Source organism: Vespa crabro, chromosome 5 (assembly GCF_910589235.1).
Source record: "Vespa crabro chromosome 5, iyVesCrab1.2, whole genome shotgun sequence".
Classification (NCBI taxonomy): Eukaryota; Metazoa; Arthropoda; class Insecta; order Hymenoptera; family Vespidae; genus Vespa; species Vespa crabro.
The window spans coordinates 9,409,351-9,437,336 of NC_060959.1; the positions used below are offsets into that span (position 1 = coordinate 9,409,351).

At 28.3% G+C, this 27,986-nt stretch overlaps 5 protein-coding genes across 19 annotated transcripts; 3 read left to right on the plus strand and 2 right to left on the minus strand.

Annotated features, from left to right (window-relative positions):
• Positions 1 to 412: 412 nt before the first annotated feature.
• On the plus strand, positions 413 to 1,674 carry LOC124424217 (proteasome subunit alpha type-2). Its single transcript, XM_046962963.1, has 3 exons — positions 413 to 560; positions 832 to 1,164; positions 1,244 to 1,674. The coding sequence occupies exons 1-3, from the start codon at positions 520 to 522 to the stop codon at positions 1,572 to 1,574; spliced, it is 705 nt and encodes a 234-aa protein (XP_046818919.1). The 5' UTR covers positions 413 to 519; the 3' UTR covers positions 1,575 to 1,674.
• A 132-nt stretch (positions 1,675 to 1,806) lies between these two features.
• Positions 1,807 to 8,264, plus strand: LOC124424215 (SUMO-activating enzyme subunit 2). Of its 5 annotated transcripts, none has more exons than XM_046962959.1 (11): positions 1,807 to 2,338; positions 3,141 to 3,175; positions 3,274 to 3,690; positions 4,666 to 5,458; positions 5,617 to 5,771; positions 5,864 to 6,151; positions 6,228 to 6,295; positions 6,377 to 6,595; positions 6,666 to 6,923; positions 7,030 to 7,619; positions 7,781 to 8,264. In XM_046962959.1, exons 4-11 carry the CDS (start codon positions 5,315 to 5,317, stop codon positions 8,057 to 8,059), a joined length of 2,001 nt encoding a protein of 666 aa, XP_046818915.1. In that variant the 5' UTR covers positions 1,807 to 2,338; positions 3,141 to 3,175; positions 3,274 to 3,690; positions 4,666 to 5,314; the 3' UTR covers positions 8,060 to 8,264. The 5 variants fall into 5 exon arrangements, with proteins under 5 accessions (XP_046818915.1, XP_046818912.1, XP_046818914.1 ...); XM_046962956.1 differs by lacking the exon at positions 1,807 to 2,338 and adding an exon at positions 2,370 to 2,568; XM_046962958.1 differs by lacking the exon at positions 1,807 to 2,338 and adding an exon at positions 2,798 to 2,872.
• A 135-nt stretch (positions 8,265 to 8,399) lies between these two features.
• LOC124424216 (carbohydrate sulfotransferase 11-like) lies at positions 8,400 to 10,176 on the minus strand. Of its 2 annotated transcripts, XM_046962962.1 has the most exons (6): positions 9,623 to 10,176; positions 9,358 to 9,533; positions 9,154 to 9,273; positions 8,941 to 9,084; positions 8,754 to 8,860; positions 8,400 to 8,669 (listed from the first exon to the last, which is right to left on the minus strand). In XM_046962962.1, exons 1-6 carry the CDS (start codon positions 9,866 to 9,868, stop codon positions 8,470 to 8,472), a joined length of 993 nt encoding a protein of 330 aa, XP_046818918.1. In that variant the 5' UTR covers positions 9,869 to 10,176; the 3' UTR covers positions 8,400 to 8,469. The 2 variants fall into 2 exon arrangements, with proteins under 2 accessions (XP_046818918.1, XP_046818917.1); XM_046962961.1 differs by having other exon boundaries at positions 8,400 to 8,860; positions 9,623 to 10,173.
• Positions 10,177 to 10,325: 149 nt separating this feature from the next.
• Positions 10,326 to 14,758, minus strand: LOC124424056 (YTH domain-containing protein 1). 4 transcript variants are annotated; one of them, XM_046962556.1, is made up of 6 exons: positions 14,741 to 14,758; positions 12,904 to 13,432; positions 12,531 to 12,747; positions 12,241 to 12,445; positions 11,885 to 12,170; positions 10,326 to 11,800 (listed from the first exon to the last, which is right to left on the minus strand). In XM_046962556.1, exons 2-6 carry the CDS (start codon positions 13,245 to 13,247, stop codon positions 11,470 to 11,472), a joined length of 1,383 nt encoding a protein of 460 aa, XP_046818512.1. In that variant the 5' UTR covers positions 13,248 to 13,432; positions 14,741 to 14,758; the 3' UTR covers positions 10,326 to 11,469. The 4 variants fall into 4 exon arrangements, with proteins under 4 accessions (XP_046818512.1, XP_046818511.1, XP_046818510.1 ...); XM_046962555.1 differs by lacking the exon at positions 14,741 to 14,758 and adding an exon at positions 14,424 to 14,656; XM_046962554.1 differs by lacking the exon at positions 14,741 to 14,758 and adding an exon at positions 14,267 to 14,656.
• A 221-nt stretch (positions 14,759 to 14,979) lies between these two features.
• On the plus strand, positions 14,980 to 27,932 carry LOC124424055. 7 transcript variants are annotated; one of them, XM_046962545.1, is made up of 19 exons: positions 14,980 to 15,442; positions 17,353 to 17,461; positions 17,606 to 17,880; positions 17,953 to 19,532; positions 20,715 to 21,951; positions 22,293 to 22,313; positions 22,403 to 22,627; positions 22,810 to 22,993; positions 23,072 to 23,335; positions 23,470 to 23,828; positions 24,060 to 24,315; positions 24,897 to 24,950; positions 25,569 to 25,874; positions 25,941 to 26,327; positions 26,393 to 26,657; positions 26,769 to 26,981; positions 27,108 to 27,257; positions 27,382 to 27,488; positions 27,568 to 27,932. In XM_046962545.1, exons 3-19 carry the CDS (start codon positions 17,618 to 17,620, stop codon positions 27,817 to 27,819), a joined length of 6,123 nt encoding a protein of 2,040 aa, XP_046818501.1. In that variant the 5' UTR covers positions 14,980 to 15,442; positions 17,353 to 17,461; positions 17,606 to 17,617; the 3' UTR covers positions 27,820 to 27,932. The 7 variants fall into 7 exon arrangements, with proteins under 7 accessions (XP_046818501.1, XP_046818506.1, XP_046818505.1 ...); XM_046962550.1 differs by having other exon boundaries at positions 14,985 to 15,442; positions 27,430 to 27,488; XM_046962549.1 differs by having other exon boundaries at positions 14,985 to 15,442; positions 27,108 to 27,248.
• Positions 27,933 to 27,986: the final 54 nt, after the last annotated feature.

Below are 27,986 nucleotides of genomic sequence, written 5' to 3' on the forward strand. Positions count from 1 at the left end.
TCCTTAATAGAGCGACAATCATTAAAACACAATTTCTTTAAAATGTCTTACATTAGTTAAAGAATGTGAATTTTCTAGTATATAGAAATGCTGTGAATAATAAAAAAAAAGTCGCTTCTTATTATAATTCCGATTATTATTTTCTAGTTATTAAAATTATAACGTACGTATAATTAGATAATAAGATAAGCTGTAAATGTAATATTTACATATTTTGAAATTATTATAATAAATCATATAACAAAACATTATGTTAATTGAATTACATACGACTGATATAGTAATAACAGTATACCAGAACCAATTAAATATATATTATTTCTGTTGTTTCCTTTAATATTTATAAAAATATTACTATGAAGAAACAGAATTTGAATTTTGCCGCTATCTGGAATACCAATAGCAATAGCGTGATATTGTACTTTTTGACGAATAAAATCGTAAGGTAATAAGGTATGAAATGATATAAGCACAAGTTCAGAGTTGTTAAAGCGTCGCGGTTATTGCAAGGTAATTGTCATGGCTTCGGAACGTTATAGTTTCTCATTAACCACATTTAGGTAAGTATTTTAGTGCAATAATTTGTCAATTTTTAAATAATATTAAAAATTTATATATATTTAAGACATATACATACATAGTTTTAACATTAGATTTTATATTACAAAGTTAACCTATAATCAACTATTTTTTATTTCTAAAACACATTGTTACAGTGTTTTAATATCATTTTTTTAGATTATTAATAGAGTTCATAATTTTTTAATTAATATTTGTTTAATATATCATTATAACTTATAAATTTATGAAACTAATTATTGTTTAATATAGCCCATCCGGAAAATTGGTTCAAATAGAATATGCCTTAGCTGCAGTGGCTGCAGGTGCTCCCAGTGTTGGTATCAAGGCATCAAATGGAGTTGTACTTGCTACCGAAAATAAGCATAAATCGATACTTTACGATGAACACAGTGTCAATAAAGTTGAGATGATTACAAAGCACATTGGTATGGTATATAGTGGTATGGGACCTGACTACAGATTACTTGTCAAACAAGCTCGTAAAATGGCTCAACAATATCTGCTTGTTTATCAAGAACCTATTCCTACTGCACAATTAGTCCAACGAGTAGCTATGCTTATGCAGGAATATACACAATCTGGGTATAAATTGACAATATTTTATAATGATAAATATATGTAGACTATACGAATGCTATATAATGATAATATGTTATTATAGAGGTGTTAGACCATTTGGAGTATCTTTATTAATTTGTGGATGGGATAATGGAAAGCCATATCTATTTCAATGCGATCCATCTGGTGCTTATTTTGCATGGAAAGCAACTGCCATGGGAAAAAATTTCATTAATGGAAAAACATTCCTTGAAAAAAGATATAGTGAAGATTTGGAATTGGATGATGCTGTCCACACTGCGATTCTTACATTGAAAGAAGGATTTGAAGGTCAAATGACGGCAGATAACATAGAAGTTGGTATTTGCGATGCAAATGGATTTAGAAGATTAGATCCATCTAATGTTAAAGATTATCTTGCTAGCATCCCTTAATTAATTCCCTTGATTAATTTACTATGTAATAATTGAGCAATTTATAAATATTATAAAGAGAAAAATAAGTTCTTACACAATAAAAAGTACTTTTAAACTATGTTATCAAAAGTTAATCATTCTCCAATTATTTAAGTAATAACCAAATGTAGAATATATTATACTAAATTTACATTTTGTACAATAAATAAATACGGTTATTTTAGAACGTTAATCATCACTAATAACATAATGGTTTATATTAGCAATTAAACTAGGCATAGTACTTGACCAATTTTAATATAGTTTCACTTTGAAGATGTAGGTTTGAAAGACAAGATGACTTTCAACGAATAAACATCTAAGCTCTCTCTTTCTAAAAGTGAAACATAAACTTTAATACTCCCGATAATTTTTCATTAAAACAATACAACAATACAAAAGTATGCGGAATTCAGTAAATAAATATTTAAACAATAGTATATTAACATAAACATTAAAAAGATCGTAATGCGCGAGAAAATTTCAATAATTTTTATATAAAATTACAATACTTCAAAATTTCCATTTCGTGGTTGTAGGCCTTATGCAATATAAACATAAACGGTCCTTCGAATAAGATTGAAAATTACCCAGTTAGTTTCCCATTGCACTTCCACCAGAGCACATCAACTCTCTACTTTTCTAAACGCAAAAGCTTATAAATTAATACTTCCGAAATATTTACAATTATTTAAACAATCTACAATGTACAAAGAGTATAATCAACTAATACTTAAACAATAGTAAGTTCGTTAAATTAAAAAGACAGAACGCGCAAGAAACTTAAAATTTTAGTATAAAATTCCAGTACTTACACAATTTTAATTTTGATGTAGTTGGCCTCGAGCAATATAAACATAAACGATCTTTCTATTAACTTTGACGATTCGTGAGTTAGTTTTCTTTTGCTCTTCGACCAGTGCACATAGATACTTCATTTATAATAGCGATAACTTATACATTAATACTTTCGGTAATTATATAATTATTTAAACAATAATTACGGTACACGGTGTACCTAAAAATAATATTTAAACGATAATACATCTATTTAAACATTAAAAGATCGGGAACACGTGAATAATCATAAATAATATTAATATTAAATACTAGAACTTCTAAATTTTAATTTCGGTTTATTTGGCCTCGAGCAATATAAACATAAACGATTTTTCTATTAACTTTGACGATTCGTGAGTTAGTTTTCTTTCGCACTCTGCCCAGTGCTCATCGACTCTTGATTTCTAATCGCAAAAACTTATACATTAATACTTTCAGTAATTTTATAATTATTTAAACAATAATTACAATATATGGTGTACATAAAAATATTATTTAAACAATTGTTGATTCGTTTTAACATTAAAAACACGCAAACGCTCGAGAAACTTTAAGTAATTTTAATATAGCTGTTCAATACTTTAATATTTTATCTTGTGGTTCTAATTTTTTTTTGTTGATTCATTGGTCTTTTATATTGACTTGGATGCTTACCGTACCTGTTCTCTTTCGTCCTTTGGCGAGTAACCATTGAAATTCTTTCAGGATGTCTTTTCTGCAAGTATCAACGAATATTTAAGGTAAATTTATTTTTATATCCTTCATATCTTTAATAATTTATATAGTTTCTTATTATAACTATGATAATAATAATTTTGCTTTTATTTTTTTGTTTCAGAATATCATTGCAATCGCACGCGAATCAATGATATAATCGAATATTTGTATCGCTTAAATAAAAATATCGCAAAGTAGAAGCAGTGTTTGTTCGTTCGGGTTTCGCGATTTCAAAAACAAGTGTATTTGCATCGATTGCGTGCAATGCAATCGTTAGAATCAGTGTTTGTTTAGTATAACGTTTTGCTTTTTTAACAGTCACATAGACTGTATTTGTAAAAGACAGTAGAATTTTACAAAATAAATTCAGTGACCGTTCGTTTAAATATATTTATCGCGTAATAGAGTCAGTGCATCATTGAAGAGGATCTTAATTAACTTCGATGTCGACCTACCTAATTTTAAAGAATCTTTCATCCTCAATTTCGACTTAAACCGCGAACGAGTGTTTTGGAGCCATCGCAGAACTTCTTAAGTAGTGAGTGAATTTTTAAATCCCTCCAATCATTCAATCATGTCGAGGACGAAAAATCGGAATCGGCACGGGTGATTGGTTGTAATTAATTAATAGAAGAGCATTGAGTGACCACGAGTAAATTTCTTCGGAGATTTACTCTTGAATGGTTTCTTATTTTTTCATTTATTTATTAGATCAGGATAAGTTCTTCTTGTTCAAACGCGTTAATAATTATTACAAATTTATAATATTTTAATTCTAAAGGATTTTCTTAGCAACGTTATGAAGATCATATACATGTACTACTATATACTATTGATTAATAGATATACTATCGATTTAAAATTGAAACGCAAAGAAAATTCTCTTCATTGTCATTACTATTTATTCTAATTTACTCTCATTAATTATCCTTTATATATCTCGGTTGGGACCCATGGGATGGGCCCATGGGTGAGAGCCTCTGTGCGGGTTGCTGTCTCAGCATCATGTAGAGCTGCTTCTATTCTCTTATCTATATGCGACTCTCTTTTTTAAGTCATATTTTTCTTGTTTTTATTTTCTATGTCATTAATACACTCTTATTAATTATGATTTATAGTCTCGGGTGGGACCCATGGGAGGGGCTCATGGGTGAGGGCCTCTGTGCGGGTTGCTGTCTCAGCATCGTATAGAACTGCATTTCTTTTTTTCTCTTTTCCATTTCATTCTTTTCTTTTTTAATTATGTTTTCAGTTATGTTATTAATAAGTTATTTCTTTTCAGTTATGTTTTCCTAATATTTATTTAGGTTGTTTCTTTTCAATTATGTTTTCAAAAAAATTTTTCTTTTCATATCTATTTAGACTTTAAAGTACCTAAACATTTTACATTGCTAATCATATTATATGGCATGTATAATTCGATATTATTTTATAATTCGATGTTTATTTTATTATATAGTAGTTATTTATAAACATTTACAAATGTAATAATTAAATTCGATCTAACTTACAGGACCGTCAGGCAAGGTTACACCTAACTTGCTAATATTATTAATACGGAAAAATGTAAAAATTGATCCATTCAGTGTTCATCATCTTTATACAGAAGAAACGAAGAATTTTTATTATTTTTCTTGGCGTTCGATAAATTTACGATTAATATTATTATAATACTACACTTCAACTTATCGTCATATTAGAAATAATAAATAATCAATAGATGATTTACTTCCAAGATCATAATATTTTAAAAATAGTATATTCGTTTAAACATTACAAAATCGTAACACATGAGAAACTTAAAACAATCTTAATTTAGAGTTGGTTACGTACAATATTCTACAAAAGTTTATAGATTAATATGATAAACGTATGACGGTGGTATCATTCCCTGCTTGCTCTTGTAGTATATATTTTATTAATATATATTATCACTCAAGTTATACACATTTCTAGCAGAAGGTAATGAACTATCTTAAAGATTATAAAATCATCGTTTCCTTAATTGTAGTAACGATTTTTAATAAAAATGTGGTTTGTCCAGTCTTTCTATTTTCTAATTGGTTGATTGGAAGCCATATTTAATGTTTTACTACGCAAGCGTTTGATTATATGCTGGTGTGTGTATATACTATATATGTGCATAACACTTAGCGTGAAAAATGGCGGCGAATATCTATGGAGTTTTCCGCGAAAATTTGCAAAATGCTATTCTTAAAAGTAAAGTTCTTGTGGTTGGTGCAGGAGGGATTGGTTGCGAAATCTTGAAAAATCTTGTAATGACTGGTTTTAGTGATATTGAAATTGTAAGTCTATCAATATTTATAAAATATATGAATATTCTATAACCCTACTTTCTTGAATCGGTCTTCTGTAAAGATTGTTTATTTTTTTCTTTATTCGATTTTAAAATTTTATTCGATGCATGTCAAACTATTTCTTACAATATTTATTCTTTTTACAGATTGATTTAGATACTATTGATGTAAGTAACTTAAATAGACAATTTTTATTTCAAAAGAAACACGTGGGAAAATCTAAAGCTGAAGTAGCAAAGGAAACTGCTTTAACTTTTAATCCTAATGCCAAAATAATTCATTATCATGATAGTATTACATCGTAAGTATTTTTAAGTGTCTTTATTTTTTTGTTCATATTGTAATTTATAATTGTATAATTACAAATTAAATAAATGTCATATATTTTTATAGATCAGAATTTGGATTATCCTTCTTTAAAAAATTCTCTTTAGTTATGAATGCTCTTGATAATAGAGCGGCAAGAAATCATGTAAACCGTATGTGTTTAGCAGCTGACGTACCATTAATTGAATCTGGAACAGCAGGTTATGAAGGACAGGTAGAACTGATTAAGAAAGGTTTAAGTCAGTGTTATGAATGTACTCCTAAAGCGGCACAAAAAACATTTCCAGGATGTACAATACGTAATACACCGAGTGAACCAATTCACTGTATTGTATGGGCAAAGCATCTTTTTAAGTATGTATTGATAAAAATAAATCAAAAAAGAGTTTGTACGATTTATATCTAATATTGATATAATTATGATTATTAGTCAGTTATTTGGCGAAGAAGATCCTGATCAAGATGTTTCACCAGATACTGCAGATCCTGAAGCAACTGGTAAATATTTTATATTTTAATAATCGAAATGAACGAAAGCTTTGATTTTTTAACAGTTGTATAAATTAATTATTATTGTAGATACAGCTGCACAAGGTAGTTTAGAGTCAGAATCAAATAGTAAAGGAAATGTTGATCGTGTATCAACGCGATCTTGGGCACAATCATGTGATTATGATTCCAAAAAATTATTTACAAAATTTTTCCATGATGATATTAAATACCTACTTAGTATGGAAAATTTATGGAAAAAAAGAAGACCTCCAACACCTTTAGATTGGTCAAATTTACCTGATGCTGGTTAGTAAAATATATCAATGAAATTATTTATTTGCTTCATAGTGTTTAGTATAATTTTTAATTTCTTTAGTACCTGGATCTAGTAAAGAAATGTCTGAACCTGGACTAAAAGATCAACAACGTTGGAGTATTGCTAAATGTGGAACTGTTTTTGCTGAAGCCATAAATAATTTAAGCAAAAGCTTAAAATCTAATCAAGAAACAACATCAGATAATCATCTCATATGGGATAAAGATGATCAACATGCTATGGATTTTGTTGCAGCGTGTGCTAATATTCGAGCTTATATTTTTGGAATACAACAAAAGACAAGATTTGATATCAAGTGTAAGTATCAAGAAAATTGCTTTGAAGTATTACAATATAATATTGTAAAATGTTATGTAGCATATAAAATGATCAAATTTTTATATTATTAATTGTTTTGTTACAGCTATGGCAGGAAATATAATTCCAGCGATAGCAACTACAAATGCCATCATTGCTGGATTAGTTGTTCTACATGCATTTTATATTCTTGAAAATAGATTAAAAGAATGTAGATCAGTATACTTGCGTTTAAAAATGAACCATAGAAATCAGTTATTAGTACCAGAAAAAAATGTTAATCCTCCGAATCCTAAATGTTATGTCTGTGCACCTACGCCACAAGCTGTATTAGCTGCAGATACATCCAAAATGACAATTAGAGAACTTGATGAATTGGTATTGAAAAATAGACTAAATATGATTGCTCCGGACGTTATAATAGATGGCAAAGGTATAGTCATTATTAGTAGTGAAGAAGGGGAGACTGAAGAAAACAATAATAAAATTCTAGAAGAATTTGGAATAAAAGATGGTACAATTTTAAAAGTCGATGATTTTCATCAAAATTATTCATTAACTATCACAATAATGCATCGAGAACGACCTTCTGTAAAGGATGAAAGTCCAGAATTTTTAATACTAGCAAACGAAGAAGATCTTATGCCAAAAGAAGAAAATAATGATTCTGAAAAACCATCGACTTCAAATGGCAAGGCAAGTTTAACATATTTTTTGTTTTTAGAAATACATTATAAGAAAGAAAGAAATTGAAAAAGAGAGAGAAAAAATTAACAAATAGGTATATATAATGTTGATATTGTTTTATTATATTCTACTATTGAATTATATTTAACTGATAAAAGTATTTTTTACAGATTGATATCTCATCTGAAGATTCTATAATGATTGTAGAAACAGAAGTTAATTCTGCATTACATACAGATACAGCTAAGAAACGCAAAACTGATATGACTGAAAATGACGTCCTCGTTAAAAAGCGAAAATTAGATATTAATAATGGAGAGGATGTTTCTATTATAGAAGATGATGCGACTGATCTTTCTTCCGAAAGGAAAACATCAAGCACAAAAAAAAGTAGATCTACGGATGATGATTGTTTAATTGTATATGATGAAGGCACTGAGACAACTTAAAAGAAATATATAAAAAAAGTTGATAAGATATGTCATAAGATAAATGAACATATTTAGAGTAATAGGTATATATTAATTTTCTTTTTTGTATTTTATTTAAAGTAAATAGAAGTAAGCTTAAATGATGTGTCGAATTTATATATAAATAGTTGTCAAAAATCATTTAATTTTCTAACATTTACAAGAATAGTAATTCTATCCATACATCTTAATTCATACATTATAATTAACGATTGTGTTATTTTGTCAATATTTATAATATAGAAATTAAATTAATTAATATTTTAGATCATTTCTTGTCTGCCTTCATTTTTTTTATTTGCATCATAAAATATAAAGCGATTGTTGTATTCATAATTAAAAAAATGTATAAGAAATAAATATTTTTTCCATATTTTGATTCTTATATCTTATATCTTAGTAATTCCTGATTTACATAGTAAGTATTTATCCAAATCATAATTATACATTTCAAAATCTATTTTATATCTTTCATGCAATTTTAAAATAGTGTTATGTGTTAAATTTTGAAAATATTTACAAGTCATTTTGAAATCAGTACATCCTCCTTTACTTTGTTCCAAATTTGGTAAATTCATATTGTCTTTATCTATCCCAAATTTGGAAAAAATATAATTAATTTGATCAAAAGTATAATGATCTAATTTTAAAATAAAATTATAATTTATATTACAAAGAGCACAATGAGTGTAGTATTGATTCCAATGTACATCATCATGTTCTGGCGATTCCTGTAATAGCCACTCTACAAATTCTTTAAATGTAGGTACTATTTGTAACCTGTAAAATATAAATTAATTATTAATTAATGATAATATAATTTTTCTAATTTCATTATAATCTTAATGCTATAAATATACCTCTTATCACGTGTAAATATTCTTTGGAAAAAACTACTAGTTGTTTTATTAGAACGAAATAAATTTGGTCTAGTCAAATGATATATTTTTTTGGTATAAATCCAAGCTTGATCAGTATATTTTGTATTATCCTCTATTCTATCTCTGTAAACATCGTGTTTTTACATGGAAAAAGAAAATATTATATTTTGTTAATAACATAAAAAAAATTACCTATATGATGAAACAAGTCTTTCAAATGGATGTCTTACGACTAATAATTTAAATACATTTGAATCATTAGTCAAATGTTCCAACTCTTTTGAACTATGAGGTGTTAAAGAGTTCATGTTTCTAAAAATATCATATAAATTATGATATTTCATTTAATAAAAAAATAATATAAAGATAAATGAATTGTAATAGCTTTTAAAAAACCTATGTTCTTGTATATTAGAGAATAATGTTGTAAAAGTGGTAGATGCAACCTTCCTGATCCAACAGTATAATGATTTATGTTTAGAACTATATAAGAAATGTTTTTTTACTAATGGAGTTCTCAAATTATATTTTACACATGTATTTGAAATTTGTTTAAGTAATGATCCATTTTCCTGTTTGAAGGAATACAAAATTTAATATGTACAATTTATTTTGTATAAATACATCATTATAATTATACTCTGTGTTTTAATGTACTTACCTGCAGATAACTTGATTCAAGTTTTACTTTATTATATTGTAATAGTTTAATATTCGAATTAACAGATTTTTTATTGTATGCAAACATTGTAGAAGAAAGGTCTATTTCTTTTATTTTATTATTTTTTTCAATATAGATATGTTCTATTAAATTTAGTTTAGCTTTTAATTGTAAAAAAAGTAAACAAGTTAATAGATATAAAATCACACAAAAAATGCATTTAACGAACTGTAGTTTTAGTGACATTTTGATGATGTGATCTTCATCACTTACAATTCTTTACTGCGATAATTATATACATCCGTTTTGAACAAAAACACAGTAGGAGTATCCAATAGATAAGTATTATCTTTTAGTTTTGATTTTCCATAACTTTATCATTTATAATTAATTATGGCCCTTTCTATTTATTAAATTTCATAATACAATAACATTGAATAATAAAGTCCAATATAAATAATTATATACTTGACGCTAAAAATATTTATAAAAAATTTGTATTTATAGATCGATCTATGCATCAAATTATTTTGATACAAAAAGGATAGGAAAGTTGAAACAATTCAAAAGTTGTTTTTTTTTTTTTTTTTTTTTTTTTTTTTGTTATATTTACTATGCAAAAGCACTGAGAAACACACATAAATCTACAAGTGCAAATGCAGAACAAAATGTGAATATAAATTTTAGTAATAATAATATATAATTATTAACATATGTCATTTTTATTTAAAATTTAATTTAGATTACTATAATATAATACTAATTTAGATTAGTAAAAACTATTAGTATTGAATTAAAAGAATATGAAATCGTTTGCACATACATATTTTTCTATCAAATGCATATGTCTCTATTGTATATTTAAACTTTATTTCATTGCACTGTTAATCTATGTTTTTATTTATGGCAGTGTCTTCTATTAAGCCAACATATCGACTTATGAAATTGACTATAAATGTTACATATATGTATGCTGTAAAAACATGTAGTATATCAAAGTTACAGTTAAGATTTCACATATAAAGATCTTACTTCGCTATAATAATGTAAAGCCTAGATATAGGTATGATTTGAATTCCATGTACAATAAAATCGAATGAATATATTTCAAATTGACAATATCATCTAATGTGGATATCCTCAGTATTTGTTAGTTTCATTTTAAAAATGTTTTCTTACATCTGATGTCTATTTCTATAAAAATATTAATTGTGTTAAAGAGGATGTTCTGATTAACATATATAATGTAATTCTATAATATGTGATTAGATAAAATGATGTTAATAGTTTGAAAATTATATATATTTCTAATAATATTATACATACTCAGAATAGGTATTGATACTAGATAAAAGACTAAAGAAATAACACATAAAAAAAAAATGAGGGTATTCACGTTAGACAAAAGTGATACTTATTGTATATTATATTTAGAGTATAGTTCCGACACCATTTTTATAGATTATTCAAAGAATTAAAATGAATTTTTACATGTTATTAATATTATTTCTGAAGTGATAGCATAGATTAGTAGAATAGTTGGATAAATGTTACGGAGTATAACACTTAGTTACATATAATTTTTTTTTTCCTTTTTTTTCTTTTTTTTTTTTTTGTCATAAAAAGAAGGAACTAAAAGTTAGTAGTATAAAAGTAATAAAAAAATACTTATATAATATATAAGTGCATATAATAGCAGACTTAAATAAGTCTCAATGTCTAGATGAATCTTTTTTATAAAATCAATACATGCTATTACCTATTCATAATAAGGATAGTTGATAGTTGTGTATAAATCGAAAAATTAATATATATGTGTATACTCAATAAAATATTTAAAATGTGATTTATCTACGGTCTCTGTATCTATGATGGTGATCACGAGATGATCGATGATCACTATGTCGGTTATGACGACTTGCTGTTCTCCATAAAAATTCATCTACACTTCGTTCATAACTGCGTTTTTCAAGTGCCGAAGCAGCTGCAGTATAGTCGGGTGGTAGTGGCAAGCCATCATAATATCTTGGGGGTGGTGGTGGTGGAGGTAGAGGATCATATGGATGTGGTGCAGCATAAGGTGGCAATGGTGGTAATTGATGCTGCATAGTACGCATATAATCTGCAACATAAGCTTCAGCAGCAGCAGCTACGCCCAGACCAGTGTTACCATATCCTCTAAAAAATTAGTTTTAGTTGTACTTTTTTGTTATTTAAATAATATACAACTTATATAACATGTAACTATGAAAATCATCATACTTTGAATAAGGTGAATCTCCTCTATTAAACCAATTAGTGTATCGATGATGATGATGATGATGATGATCCCTTGAGCCTCTATGTTCTCCACTGGATAAGTGTGATCCTCTTGCTAAAGAAGCTAATCGTGATCTTGATGTCAGGAAAAGTCGACGTCCTCTGCCTCGAGTACGTAAAAATCTACTATTATTACTGATAGGTCTACTATCTCTATATGAACGTGTTGATTTAATAATATGTTTAGCTGCTTCTTTAGACTTTCTTAAGATTGGAGTCATTTCTATCCCTGTAAAATATAGAATTTTTATATAAACAAGAATTATATATTATAAATAAAATTAATTTTTAAGATTTACCTTCATCTTCAGGAAATAATCTGCACAATTCTTCTGCGACACGAGGCTCAATCTCTTGACCATCTCTACCGATTTTAACTTGCTTGCCATCATTCCAAGGATTGTATAAATGCAATGTTGCTGTAAATGGTAATTCTTTTCTACATATCCAATCTACTTTGAATACACCACCTAATGCTTTTGCAGATAAGCCAGGAGGTAAAACCTAAAGATAAAAACATTTATTTATTATAGATATAAAGTATCGTTATTTTCTTTTTCTTAAAAATGTAATTATAAATCATATATACCCATGAAATAGGTGCTCCATCTCTTCTAGATTCAGTGCTGAGCCTTGCAAAACCGGCAAATTTTCCTGATTCTTTTACAGAAAAAATAAGCAATACGTTCCGTGATTCTCTATACGCTTGGTTTAAATTAGCTTCATTCTGAGGAAGTGTGCTCCATACTCCTTTGGCCTTGGAAAGGGTTACGTTCTCAGCATTGTTAGATTTGATGATGAAAAATCTGTCAAAAAAAAATTTATGATATGTTCTTGATAGATATATGAATTGTATATATATATATATATATATATATAAGAATTTTTTATTTTTTTATTAATATTAAATATTAACATAATCGATAATACATTGAAAATTTATATTTAAAAAAATATCTAACCTTGCATCTCTAAATAAGTAATTCAATTTCGTTGCATAGTCATAACTCTTAGCAAGTCCTTTGCTCTCCTTAGATCTTGCACGCTTAGTTTCGGGACTGGAAGATTTAGATTCTCTTGACCTAGCACGTTTTCCTTTATTCTTGCGATTCCTCTTGTTATCCCCACGCGATGATTTAGTAGAAATGGAACTTATACTAGGTTGACTAGAATCTGAATTCGAGCTGCTGGATGATACTTCACTGCGTGTATCATATGTTTCATCAGCTCCAATTTTTAATTCATCCACTATATCATTTTCTCCACAACTTAGATTTAAATTATCTGCATCTGCGTTGCTGTCCATTCTTCTTCTTCTTCTTCTTCTTCTTCTTCTTCTTCTTCTTCTTTTAGTTTGAAATTGTCCTTACTAATATGATATAGTCTTGAAGATCAGTTCTTTATTGATTCCTTCATCCAGGCTCTATCTTTTTAGGAATACAGGACGTTACCGTGTAAGACCAATGCTGTGCTGGCACCTTTAAATATTTTCTGAAAATCAAATATAAAAAAAGGCTTACTAGTTGGATAGATAAAATAAAATTGTACTTGTCCCACAAGAATATCATATTTGAAAGGATTTCGTACATCTTACGATAATTACACGGTAGCAAACAACTCAGTAATGTTTTTAGTATAAGAAGATTCAGAAGATCGCACATAATATCCAATTTAAAGTCACTGTGGTAAAAGATGTAGTTTTTATAATGTTTTATTATATTCAAGAAATCCATTGGCCAAAAACTTGCATTGGTTTATAACTCTTGATACTAAAATTGTCTTCGTATACTTTAATTAGAACGTGTGTATAATCCATAGCAGTTTCCAATTTACATCTAACATTATCACAAAATGTTCATGTTCCAGCTATGCACAATCAAAATTGTTTCGCGCTATGGTTTAGTTTTCGTTAAAATTTATAATAATAAAATACCGTTTTAACTGACGTCTCACGATTGTTATTATGAATCGTCCGTATATAACATAAAAATACCGGTTATAAAAATTTATGTAATTAAATTTATCTTTTCAATTTAAACGTTAAGCCCTAATTTTACCGAATAATATAATCAGTCCTTAACATTCTTCTATATTTCATGACACATAATATACCCGTTTTTTGGAAAAGTTTTAATATATAGTCTTTTAAAGCGCGAACGCTATGCCTACAAAAGTTCATCGTTAAAACAGGTTTTAGCTATGTCTTGGCACCACTACGGATATGTAAAATGATTATATATCCTCATCAATCTTAGAAAAGTTCATGTTTTGCGAAGATAAGTCCTTGATGTTTTACAAGACCTTCAGTGGCTCGTACACACTTACGTGACACTGGTATTTTCTTCACTAACACAATTCGCACCTCACCAAAGAATGCTCATCGATTCAAGCGCATTTAACGGTTTTCATTTATTTGACACAGGATGCACACCATAACTTGCTTTCTTGTGATGCAATACACGATAAACAGTTACGTGCTCACCATTATACAAACCGTAGCGTCCATTGTGTGTGACGTGTTCTCACCAGTTCTCACGATCGATACTAGCGACCGTAGTCCAGATTTACGGGATAACAATTTTGATTAGTGGTTAATACTTTTCCTCAATTTTTCATAAAATTTATATAGTTGTTATATAAATACGCGAGAATCTTGTTTAAAAAAAAAAATTTTTTTTTAAATATAATCATTACCATTCGTCTTATTACTTAAATATTACATATATTTTAAATAATCCATGTGTGTTTGTCTATCATAGGGTAAAATGTAAGATAACGACTTATTTATATAAGTATTACCTCATGCCGCAACTCGTATTATTTATTTAAGACATTCTCGTAGATATAATAATAATAATAATAATAATAATAATAATGATAATAATAATATCATGATTTTATTAAAATATTTCGGTCAAAGCTGTAAAAGCAAGAAAAAAAAACAGCTGAGCTTGTTCTTTTATGTGTTTATATATTTGATAACTTGCCGTGTTGAAAATTCCCTAGGAAAGACCATAGACGCCATCTTCAAAAAAGGATGGCGACCATCTTGGACCATTTTTCACGGGTTGTTGACACGGACGGAACCCAGCCGGTCGTGAAAGTGTTTCGTGATGTAAAACCTTATTACATTTAGTTTTAAATAGAATCAATTATTATTTCCAAATTAAGAAATAAGTAGAATAGGTTTCGATATTAATAAGATTGTTAGATCTGGAGTCGTTTTAACACAAGTAAAAAAAAAAAAGAATCCGTGAAAACAAGCGTTTACCAGGAATCCAAGCAGTGATTATCATTTGACAGTGCCAAGAATAGTTTCTTTTTTTTTTTTTTTCCCTTTAGGAAGAAACAAATTTTAAGTGCGCGATAGAGGGTCCTGTTTCCTAAAGGACTATTGAATCGTTAGGGGAAAAAAAGAAAAAAAAAAAAAAACAAAACTTTCAATACTACTCTCTCCATCTTCCCGGAGAAAATGGTTTCGTGCACATGGTGACATTTCTGGTTAGTTTATATTTCCTATAAACAATTAAAAGTTTTTTTTTGTCCCTTTTTTTTTTTTTTTAACACGAGAGAGATTTTTTTTGTACTTTAATATATAGATTTTTTTTCTGTGTATTGTGTAAGTGTAACGAATAAGAATCAACGTTTTGTATTCACTACAAAATCATGATTTTATATAGTCGTTATATTTGATGGCTAATGATTCATAATGGCGCTTGGAAGGTAGATTTATTTGGATATATTTATACACATATTTATATTATCACATTTTATTATATCTATCTGACGAAATATTATTATCAAATTTTATTCTTTTATATTGTTTTTCTCGTTGATAGAATATTTATTATTTTCCTTGTTTATAATTTTGCTCCATTTAAATATTATCTTGAAATAATCCATATATTCGATTTAACAATTATCTTTTCCTTATTAAGGAATAAAAGTAAATAGATGAAATGTTCTTATAAGCAATAGAAATGAAATTTATTAATCCGAAGAGAAAAATTAATTCATATGCTTTCGTATTTGCTTGCATAACGCGTGTGTGTATGGGTGTTGTGTGTGTATGTGTGTTATGTGTTGTGTGTGTGTGTGTGTGTGTGTGTACATATATATGTAACACGTTTATGACTTATATATTTCTTATTGGACGTAAACAACTTGTTGTTTAATAATTTATTTCTTGTTTGCAATTTTAATAAAATATATTGAAGTAATAAAGTAATTATAATCATAATTTAAAATATAAACTTATATACAGTATAATATAAATTCTATATTCTATCTATAAATAAAGTAATTTTATTTTTATGTTTTTGTATTCGATCTTGCTACATTTTTTAATTATTTTATTTTATATTTTATGAAGACTACTTTTTTATAATGTGTTTTATCAATACTCTATAAATATATATATATATATATATATATGTATATATAGATGTATATATATATATATATATTATTCAAAGTTTGCAAATATTAGTTAATAGAATCGTGCTTAAAAATTTCATTAACATTCAAACTTTAAATCCTTTGATTAATTTTATTTAATTCTTAAAAAGATTTTAGTAGTTATTCATATAAAAAAAAAGTTAATATTTTGTATTTAAAATACATTAGAAAGAAGAGAGAAAGAGAGAGAATTAGTTTTATTGTTAAAATTGTAATAAAACTAATGTTTGATTGTTACAATTTTCGAATTATTTTTTCTTTTCTTTTTTTCTTTTCTTTCTTTCTTTTTTTTTTTTTTTTTTTTTTTTTTTTTAATTTAAAAAAATATTTGTTAAACAAAAATAATATATGCAAACTAAAAAGGAAACTCGTTTTTGCATTCAATAATACAATATTAGCACTTATTTTGTATTTGTAAATGTACTATTCACAAAAATTTATACCCTAAAAAAGTATCTATTGTCATGTAAAAATCCAATGTATGAATATATGTCTCCTCTTTTCATGTCTCAACTACAGAGTAGGATTCAAGTATTGATTGCAGGAGCATGGTGTGCTATGGCAAAGGGAGGAGGGTAGAACCCAGACAAGATCTACGTCTATATACTATCTTTACACAAACTCTAACTCTAAATGATTTTTATAAGAAAATAATAAATATCATTTTATTTATTATTTAAGATTTTTTATTATCACTTGCAGTACTGTACTGCTATAAAACTTGTAAGCATGTTTTCTATGAGTATGGAAACATGTATCTAAATTTGAAAAAGGTCAGAAAAATCAATACACTCTGCAAGTGTTTAATGAACAGAAATATGTCAATAAAATTATAATAAATTATGCATAAGATAATTAAGTATAGATAGGTTTATGTTTTAATATTTTATTAGATATTAAGTTCTTATTTCTTTTTTTTTTTTTTTATTTTGTTTTGATTTTTCTATTTTTAGAATACAAACAAGGTGGTGAATATGCACTATATTCTAATGACAATGGGCTGAAGTATTCTGGATTACAAATATAATATATGACTTCTATATATACCTAGAATAAAAGCAGGTATTATTATATATCTACTTAAAATTTTTAATAAATAAATAAAAGTATCTTTATCACAAACATAATAAATTTATTTATATATATATATTTTTTAAATGAATAAGTAATATACATATAACGTAATTTTTTTTCTTTGTATATAAGGTTATACAAACAATGGCAACAGTGGAGGAGAAGAAGCGAGTAGGAGGCTCCAAGGTTTCAGCCATAGCAAATATTTTTCAATCAAAACCACAACTGGATAATTTAACTCATAAAGGAAATGCAATTTTATCGGATGGGTTTAAGGAACCATCTGTACCTCTAAAAGAATCACCTACACAAGTAACAGTTGTAAGAACAGAAAGTCATGTTGCACGTTTCAATAATGCTCGTGCATTATTTGAAAAACTTGGTGAAGAAAATAAACCAAACAGACCGTAAGTTGTTATTAAACGTATAAAATTACGTAAGCCATAAAATTTTTAAATATTGCATATTTATGTCTACAGTGTTGATCGTATTACAAAGCCAAGTAATTTGCATGGCCTGCGTTCTCGCTCTAGCTCTGCGAATTCAGGTTCTGGATGTACTTCTCCAGCTAGATCACCACGACCACGTTCTCCATCACCACCAGGAACTAGAGATCACTTGAGTAATTGGAGTGCAAGTGTACCAACTTTAAATGCAGAAAGACATTTTGAAAATGGACATAATTATGGCTTGGACAATGTAACTGACAAATTTAAAGCGCGCATTCCATTTAACAAAAGTGAAAAGAATTATGGAAAAGAAAATCGTTTAGATGAAAGACCAGAAAAACCAGAGAAACCAGAAAGAAAATTAAATTCAAAAGAATTAATAGAAAAACAAAAAAATTGGACAAGCCATTTTTCTAAAACTAGACCAAGTAGATATAATTCTGACCCAAATCGATCAGTTGTTCAAATTTCTTTAAATCAGAATTTTAATAAATTTTCTGGTGATAATAATTCTACGGGACTTAATGAGATTTCAAGTAATGTAGAAAATGATACTAAAAGATCAACAGATGTATCTGCGAGTCCAGCAATAAGATCTGCAAGTTTTTGTTCTGCAAGGCCATCGGCTGCTACATCTCCTCCTCCACCTCCACCACCAACCAGAAATTCTTCCAATGCTAATACAAAAAAAGAAAGACCTGCTAGTATTGCCTCATTAAGTCCATCAGAACTTCCTAATAGTCCAGAATATGCTACTATAAACAAATATTTTGAAACTTCCCCGACTATACCTGAATATGCTGTTGTGCAGAAAGGTTCAAATATACAAAATAGTAATAATTTGCAACGAAATCAAGAACAAAAAGATGTTTCAAAGAATGTACTTAATGCACCTGCACAAAAAACTCAGGATATACCTGTACCTGAGTATGCTGTTGTACAAAAAAGTACAACAGGAAAAGCTCTTGCCAAAAATTCTGAGATTATAAAAAGCACAGGTACTCAAGCTTCTAAAACTGTAATAAATGCAGGAGTTAATAAAAGCAATTCTACAACTTCAAATTGTAATATTCCTGGGCCAATAAAAGCAAGTGTTCCTTTGGGAGAAAGAAGTTCTGGTACTTCTAGTCCACTTTCCAGCATGTCTACAGAAAATACAGTAAGCAGCAGTATATCTGAGAATAAAATGAGTAAAGATATAGATTTCCTTGAAGCACCAGATTATGTAAATTATCCAACAAGTCCTATACGTTCGCCACCAAAAACATCAGAGTGGAAAAATGAATGGCTGGCTAAAAATGATGAAATTTTGAAAAAAGCTGCAGACTTAAAATCATCTAGAGATGCATTAGATGTGGAAATAAAAAATGAAGTTATTAGAACTGATCCAAGACCAGATTGGGCTAAACCATATACAAATACTACAAAAAGAAAAGATGTTCTATTAGAAGAAAAAAGAACAGAAGCAACAAAATCACCAGAATCTGATTTAAGACCTCCTTCACGAGGTACTGATAGTGCATCTTCTAGTATGAGCTCTCCTAGTTCACCTTCAAAAGACAGTAAAGAAGAAAAAGCTGATAGAGAAATGTCAGAAAAATTTCAAGCAGGTAATATTACTTTTAAATGTATAAGTGTATATTCCTTTTATTTTCAACATATGATATAAATGCCAAAATAATATGTAATTTTCTCAACAGGAAAGTTAATTTATTATTCTATTACCATATTTTTTCCTTTATTTATTTATTTATTTATTTTTTATTTTTTTTTTATTTTTTTTTATTTTTTTTTTATTTTTTATTTTTTATTTTATTATTTTTTTTTTTTTTTTTTTGTTATTACATATTCTCTTAAATGCTAATAACAATTAAATTTTGCTTTCTTATAAATTTGGCAATCTGCCAAAATAGTAAAACATAAAAATATGTGAGCTTCTCTTTCTGTTTTCTCCTCCTACCCATGCTCTTATACTTCTCCTGCTAGTCTCAACAGTATTATTTATAGAAATCAGTATGAACTCTGTTTAGCATCTGCCTCCTTGTGGTTTGGTGCATTTATATTACAAAAGTGATTGGCATGTTTGATTAACTTATTAATACTTTTATATAATACTATTAAAGATATTTTTTAAATATTTAAATATTTAAATATTTTAAAAATCAAAAATTTGTTATGTGAGATATACATAGCTTAAATATTGTGCTTAAGATACATAACATGGTTTATACATATGATATAAGAAAAATTTTCTGAAAGTTAAAGATTAATAATGAAGTTAACTAAAAGATTCTTTAAATAATTTATCGTTTAAATATTATTACATTTTTTAATAATGTAGTCATGGCTAATATACTTTTCATAAAATATTTTATAATGTATCTATATAAATAAAGTAAATGAAATAATATTATTAAAAAAAGAAACTTTGATAGAGAGAGATTGCTAATACATACAAATTTCAGTAGAATTTTCTTTGTAACACAACATATGTAGAATAAACATAGTGAAAGGTTATGTTCGCAAACATAAAAGATTTCATTATTAAATATGAAAGTATTCAATTATAGTATTATTATATTGAAAAAATATATTAATTTTCATTTTTCATTTGCATATAATATATATAATCTTTTCAATTTGAAAATATAGTAGTACCATGTGTCTCCGTTTGCTCTGCATTGATTGTCGAGGTACATTTATGATCTCCCTTTCTACATACAATACCATTGATCACAATTTTTTCTCTGATTAAATTTTATCCATAGAAACGTTACATTTTATATTTTCAGGCCGTAATAGTTATGATTTGGCTTCAGAGGAACAGGAAAAACCAGCCACATATACAGAAATTATTGCTGAGGATGATAATGCAGCAGAAAAAGAATCAAAATTTAACGAAACAGACACAACTACGGTTGTCCGACGTTCTCATGTTCGTGTTGATTTACAAGCTGCTGGTTTGGGACAGCGGCCTCCATCTGTTGTTAGTTCTGATCAGGAACATCCGCTACTAGAACATAAAGATATCCCAATACCTTCTCCATATACAAAGCGAGTGCAACAAAGTCAGGATAATGTTTTACAAAGTAAAATAGATAGCAAAGCTCATATAAAATCTAATACAGGAGCAAATTCTGTTAAAAATGTGCAAGAGAAAGTAATTCATAATGTCCAAGAACCAACAAAAGTAAATCTCATTCCTGAAGAAACAAATCAATGTAAAACATTTGATAATAAATCACAAACAAATATTTCCAACGAGAAGCAGTTATTAACTGAAAATATGTGCCAAAAGACAATGTCTAATGTTAAAAATGATCAAATAAAAAGTTCTGCTCGAGAAAAATTGGCAAAAAATAAAGAAGAGGTTTCTGGAAAACGCTCGAGTTTTATTGAAGGAGGTAATAAGATGGATCAGATTGACAATATGTCATCAAATTGCACTGAGCATGCTCCTATCTCTACCAGTCATAGCACAAATAGTATAACAGAACCAAATATTAATACAACTGAATTGAATGAACTTAAACATTTAGCAGATCCATCCAATGCTGTAATAAAAACAATAGCAAACAAAAGCAATGTAAACGCTGATGGATCATCCAAATCTTCTAACTTTATAAATAATAAAAACGTAGAAGACATTCATCCTCAAACAACATGGGAACAAGAAAAACAAAAAGCTGAATTAGCTAAATTACGTTTATCAGAAAACAGTTTTGTAAATTCAATTCAGCAAGTAAACATATCACCCATAACAACATCACAAAAGCATTTGGAAAGAAAGCAAATTAATGAACTTCCTACATCTGAAAATAGTTTTATAGATGATAGTGATTCAAGTGATACTAAAACTATTACTAATATAGAAAATATGCCTCCAACAGAGGTAACAGATATAAAAAATCAACAAGAATTAAAAAGTGCAATAGAAGAAACACCATCTAAAGCCAATACTTCTCAAACAGTTCCTATAACTCCAGATACCATGACAGCTGATGAGGCGGAAAATTTATTAAGTTCACGGTAAGTAAATGCATATTATAGCAATCTATGTGATATAAACTTTGAATTTAATAGAGAAATAGATTTAATATTAATATATTATATAAAGTATGTGTGTTTGTATATATATAATAAATGATATAAAGAATGTATATATATATACATATATATATATATACACACACACATACTAATGAAGCAATAATATTTTATTTCTGCTATATATTTGCAAATGGCTTAGTAATATTTATTTTCACTTTTTGCCTTTTCTTTACTTTATTTATTCTGTTACATTTTAATACATTGATTTTTTATTTGGGTATAAATCTTCTACCAAACAACTTTGTATCAACTTAATGCAGTATATTGGAGAAAAAAATAAGGTAAGTAAATGTAATTATTTGATTAGGAGGATTTTTTTCATTCAAATAATTGATAAAAATAAAATTGAATCGTGAAAATAATGAATTAGACAAGGATCAGCTCTATTATCGGATGAAGAAGCACAAGAAATTGCCAGATTACTATCTCCTACAAATACTACAGAAGCAGCTGATGAAGAAATTTCTATAGAAAAAGAGAAAGATGTGGATAAGGATAAGGATAGAGAAGAACAAGATAATGCGCCAGATTGGCTTTCTGATGTTTTATCTGCTCCTGATTCCAGTCTTATCAATAGCACAACTCATGATTATAGGTGATTCAGTTTGGCATATTATGCTTTTTTGTTTGGTAAAAATATTTTGCAGCTTATTTTCTGCATCTTCTCATTTAAATTTTTCATCTTAATTATATTAGCACATTATATAAACTTCTCATTTTCCATGTGATATTAGCGATATATTACACTCCATATACTTAAGGTATTATCATTTTTAGTTTATCCCACAGATCACGTAGCGACTTGACAATAGATTCGTTAACGGAGAGTCAAGTGGGTTCGGTAACAGGTAGTGAAAGTGGATTACTGGGATCCGTTAGTAGTTTAAATGACACACATGAAACCAATGATGATACAGAAACTGAGCACCAAGAAGATTATACTCCAACACCTGGAAAAATTGTAATACATTGATCATACAGTTTCAATAATTTTATACCTCTGTAACCTATTATAAAGGGTACATTAATTTACCTATAGATATTGGTGGAGAATGGAGTTCATTATTTTGAAGATGGTCACTTTTGGATGGAAGTTTCAGGCATACCAGAGTCTGAAGACGAAGATGAAGATTATCCATCTAGTGTACCAGTTAAAAAGACTACTAAAGTTTCATTTGATACAGGTCCAATGAGAGTATATTCGACACATTCTGTGAATGAATATGATAGACGTAATGAAGACGTAGATCCTATAGCAGCAAGCGCAGAATATGAGCTTGAGAAACGCGTTGAGAAAATGGAGGTATTTTGACAATGTTTCGAATTTAATTATACATATATAATAAAAATACATATACACGAGCTCGCTCATATGCGCGTTACGAAGTATAAAATATTTTATAATAAATATTGTATTGAAATAAAATTTTTTAATAGGTATTTCCAGTGGAACTTATGAAGGGACCAGAAGGTTTAGGCCTTAGTATAATTGGAATGGGTGTTGGTGCAGATGCAGGTCTTGAAAAATTGGGAATTTTTGTAAAAACTATAACAGCGAAAGGTGCAGCCGCACGAGAAGGCAGGATACAAGTAAATGATCAGATTGTAGAAGTGGATGGAAAATCCTTAGTTGGTGTCACACAAGCATATGCAGCTAGCGTTCTGCGTAATACTTCAGGTCTTGTGTGTTTTGTGATTGGTAGGGAGCGTGATCCAAAAAATTCTGAAGTTGCGATGTTAATTCGGCAAAGTTTGCAAGCAGACAGAGAAAGGGAACAAGCTAATTCTGCTAACAGGTAATTTTTCTTTTCTTTTCTCTACCTTTTTTTTTCTCCATTATAAAATCTAATTTTCCTATGATGGTATATCCTTGCTCGCTAAACTTTGTGACGATAACTTGTGGCCACTTCAACGTGAGCTTGAGGCTCCTTGAAGTACTGAGGAAAATATTAAATATATATATATATAACAATTTATAAAAGATATTTTTGGAGTCGGATAATAAATATAATTTTTTCTTTATTTAGAAGACTTAATTTTTCGGATGCATCACCCGATGGACAACGAAGTGGAGAGGATGCACCACTTGGTGCTTCCATAGGTGGAATACCCGGTTCACCGGCAATGTCTTCTTGTTCAGAGGGAGAACCACCTCAGAGTCCCATTGAAAGTTATTTATCTCCATCTAGTCGTAGCAGATCTCCCATTATCAGTTCGTCAATGCCGCCGCATTCTGCACCTTCACAAAGTGATGTTGATAGTTTGAGGCTACTTTTACAAGAGGTATTCTTTTCTAAATTTTTGAAAATGCTTTTGTACAAAATGTTTCGTGCTATACATCATCTGTATATAATAGATTTTCAATTATTAATGTGTTTAATTATTCTTTTTTTTTTCTTCTTTTTTCTTTCTCTTTTTTTATAAATGATTTTATTTATAGAATATGCTTCATAGTATTTATGATAATATATGATAATATAATAATCATAATATGCATATAATGAGAGAAACATTACTTATAGTCTCATTGTTTGCAGCATGCTTTAATTTATCCTCTATCATTTTTATTTTTCCAAGAAAATATGTTTATAATAGAAGGGAGAAGATTTTGAGGAATGTAATGTAATAAATGATATATTTTATATTTTTATTGTGCGTGTATAGGATATATATTGTACATGTACATTATCACTATATTATTATATATTTCATCATTCACTTATATCTTTTATAGTATTATCTTTATATATATTAGATATATATTAGATATATTTTGTAATGTTTATCATAGTAAATTAGTATATTTCTTAGTACAATTTTTTTGTTTTTGCTTATGCACTGTGTATGTCATCAATTGCTTGCAGAGTCAATATAAACTTGCATTAGCAGATGGAGAGGTGGAAAAACTCAAAGCAAAGGTAATTAATAAAAAATGAACAGATCTTTTAACATAATTATGAAATGCTTATTTTATACGAATGATTAGATTAATAATTTTAATCAACAGGTTTATTATGTAAAACAACAACAATATATATATATTATTTTAATTTTGATAGGTTTTTGCATGTGTCAATTGTGATAATAGTGAGCATCAGTATTGATTTGTATTTTTACGTTTGTATCATTTCTAAATGTATATTTCCTTATTATTGAATGTATACAATAATGTATGTAATATATGTTACAATATATATGTATATATGTACATGTGTGTATATATATGTATATATATATATATATATATATATATATATATATATATATATATATATATATAAATGTGTAAATAGAGTTTTAAAACAAAGTCACTGTATCAATTTGTATAGAATAATGCTTGTAATGACATGATTACTTCATTATATAACGCTTTATATATATATATATATATATATATATACCAATTTTATTCGTACAATATAATTTTATATCTATCGTTATATATATATATATAAAAATAAGTGGAACTATATTGTACATTAATTTTCACATGTGCTATAATAACACTCATTATTTATTTGAAAATTAACTTACAGTTAGTCGAATTGGAAAATAGTGGAGCAGGTAGCGAAGAATATGCAGCGAAGTTACGTGAGTCTGGTTTACGGCTCCATGAATCCGAAAGAGCATTGAGTACTGCCCGTCAAGATTTGACTACAGCTCGTGAAATGCTGTCTCAGGCAACATCACAAAATGCTGCATTACAACAAAAATATGCACGTGCAAAAAGAGCAGCTCGTGAACTTCGTACAGATATAGCAGCGAGAGATGAATTTTATCAGCAATTATTACAAGAAAAAGATACAGAATATAATGCACTGGTTAAAAGTTTAAAAGATAGGGTATGTATATATCATTTTACTATTATAAAGAAAGAGTATGTAATATTTTTTTTATATATTTCATAGGTTATTACATTAGAAGTAGAATTAACAGAAACACAGAGAAGATTTGGATTGCCCGTTCGACTTCCATATGATGGTACCACAGCTAGAATAGTAACACCACAATTATCACGACGTCAATTACCACCACCACCTTCTTCATCCAGTTGTCAACTCTCTGATACAGAGACATCAGATTTAAGCAGTCCAGATGATGGAGACAAAACTGCAACTGTTGAACGAAAACTACCACTCCCACTTCCTGTAAAGGAAGAGTTAGATCGTGCAGTACCAGCTCACCGACTTCTTGATAATTCAGCTGGTAAAAGTAAAGCTGAACTTGCAAGTAGAGGTGGTCTTGCTAATCGTCAACTTCCTAAAAGATCAGGAGGCCTTAGTAACAGTAGTTCGGTACGTATACGTATTATTGTTATAATATTAAAAAAAAATTACTAATATTAGTTTGTAACTTACAGGATTATGGTTTAGATGAATCGGGTGATAATACCGATGAAGATTCGTCTTCAAAACATATTTCTCAGGACACAAGTAGCAGATCACCAAATGATCTAACATCAAAACAATCAAACTTAAGTTCCTATTCTAGTAGTTCATCGATCAGTTCATTAAAGGGAAAACAACATATTGAAACTACTCATACAACCACGATTCGACAACATAGTACAATCAGTTCACAAGTTAGGGCAATGACAGAGCAAAGTTGGCCACAAACCCAAAAAAGTATATGCATTTTAGTTTATCTGTTTATATATACAATAGCTAAGATATGTATTTATTTATTAGCTGTTATAAATAACAGCTTTTAAGAGCATGATGTACTTTGTAAAATAGGTTTAACTGGACCTCCTGCATCGTTAGCAGAACAATTAAAACAAGTCCTGGCTGAGAGAGAAAGGCGTCTTGGTGGAAATGATTTGTCCTCTTCTAGAGAAAGTTCTGGAGATTTTAGCGATTTGAATAATCCACATAATAATGATCCCACTTTAGTAACTCATCATCTTGTGGAAGAAATACGACAAGCTGTGAATGAAGCTAATCAAAGAGGTACATATATATATGTATATATATTTATATATAGAATTCATTTACTAAATATTTCGTAAGAAATCTTTTATATAATAAGTTGTATATAAAGATTTACTTAAAACAATGATTTTATAATTGTTATAGTAAAAAAAGTTACGGTACCTTCGGCTAACTTAATTAGTAGTAGCGGTGCACCATGGCACCATCCTGGTAGTTCTCCTTCAAGTTTATCGTCTGGAGGATCCGTGAGTCCACCTGCTGTTGATCCTAGCCCATCTAAAACAGGTAGTGCAGGTAGGGATTTGTGATAATGAACATCTCTATTAACGGAAAAAATTAAATTATCCACTTATGATTTTGTTACGCGTTATTCTAACGTGTTACGTCTTTCCGCAAGTAAATAAAATTATGAATCTAGATTCGAGTGAAGTTTGGTTGCCACCTCATTCAAGTGACTTTGGTTTAGGTGACAAGAAATCACACTTTTGGCAGAATGCGCCTGTTACGGATTGGTCTAAGGAACAAGTAAGAATCTTTTTATTTGGTACAAATATAATTATTTATGTATGTTAATATCAATTTATAACTTAATAAATGGTATTAGGTCTGCCAGTGGTTATCAGGAATGGGCTTGGAACGACATGCTCCTCGATTTTTGGAAAATGGAATTAATGGTGGAAGTCTTTTACGTCTTGAATCACGAGAATTAAAAGCTTTTGGTATTTATGGCGAGGAAAAGGCGCATCTTAAGCGGAAATTAAAAGAGCTGAGAGCACAAGCGGATAGAGAACGCAAGGAACGTAAAGAAATAGAACGAATGCGAAGAAAGGCTGAAAAGGCAGCACGAAAGAAATAATTTGTAAGAATAACGATGTTATTCTTTTTAAACGAACTGCAATAATATTGTCGAACAAAATTAATATGGTATGCATATTGTTGAGATATATACCTATACAATTTTTCTTGTATTATTATATCCTACAACGGACACTCTAGATGTATTAATTTTTTCAAAGAACATGT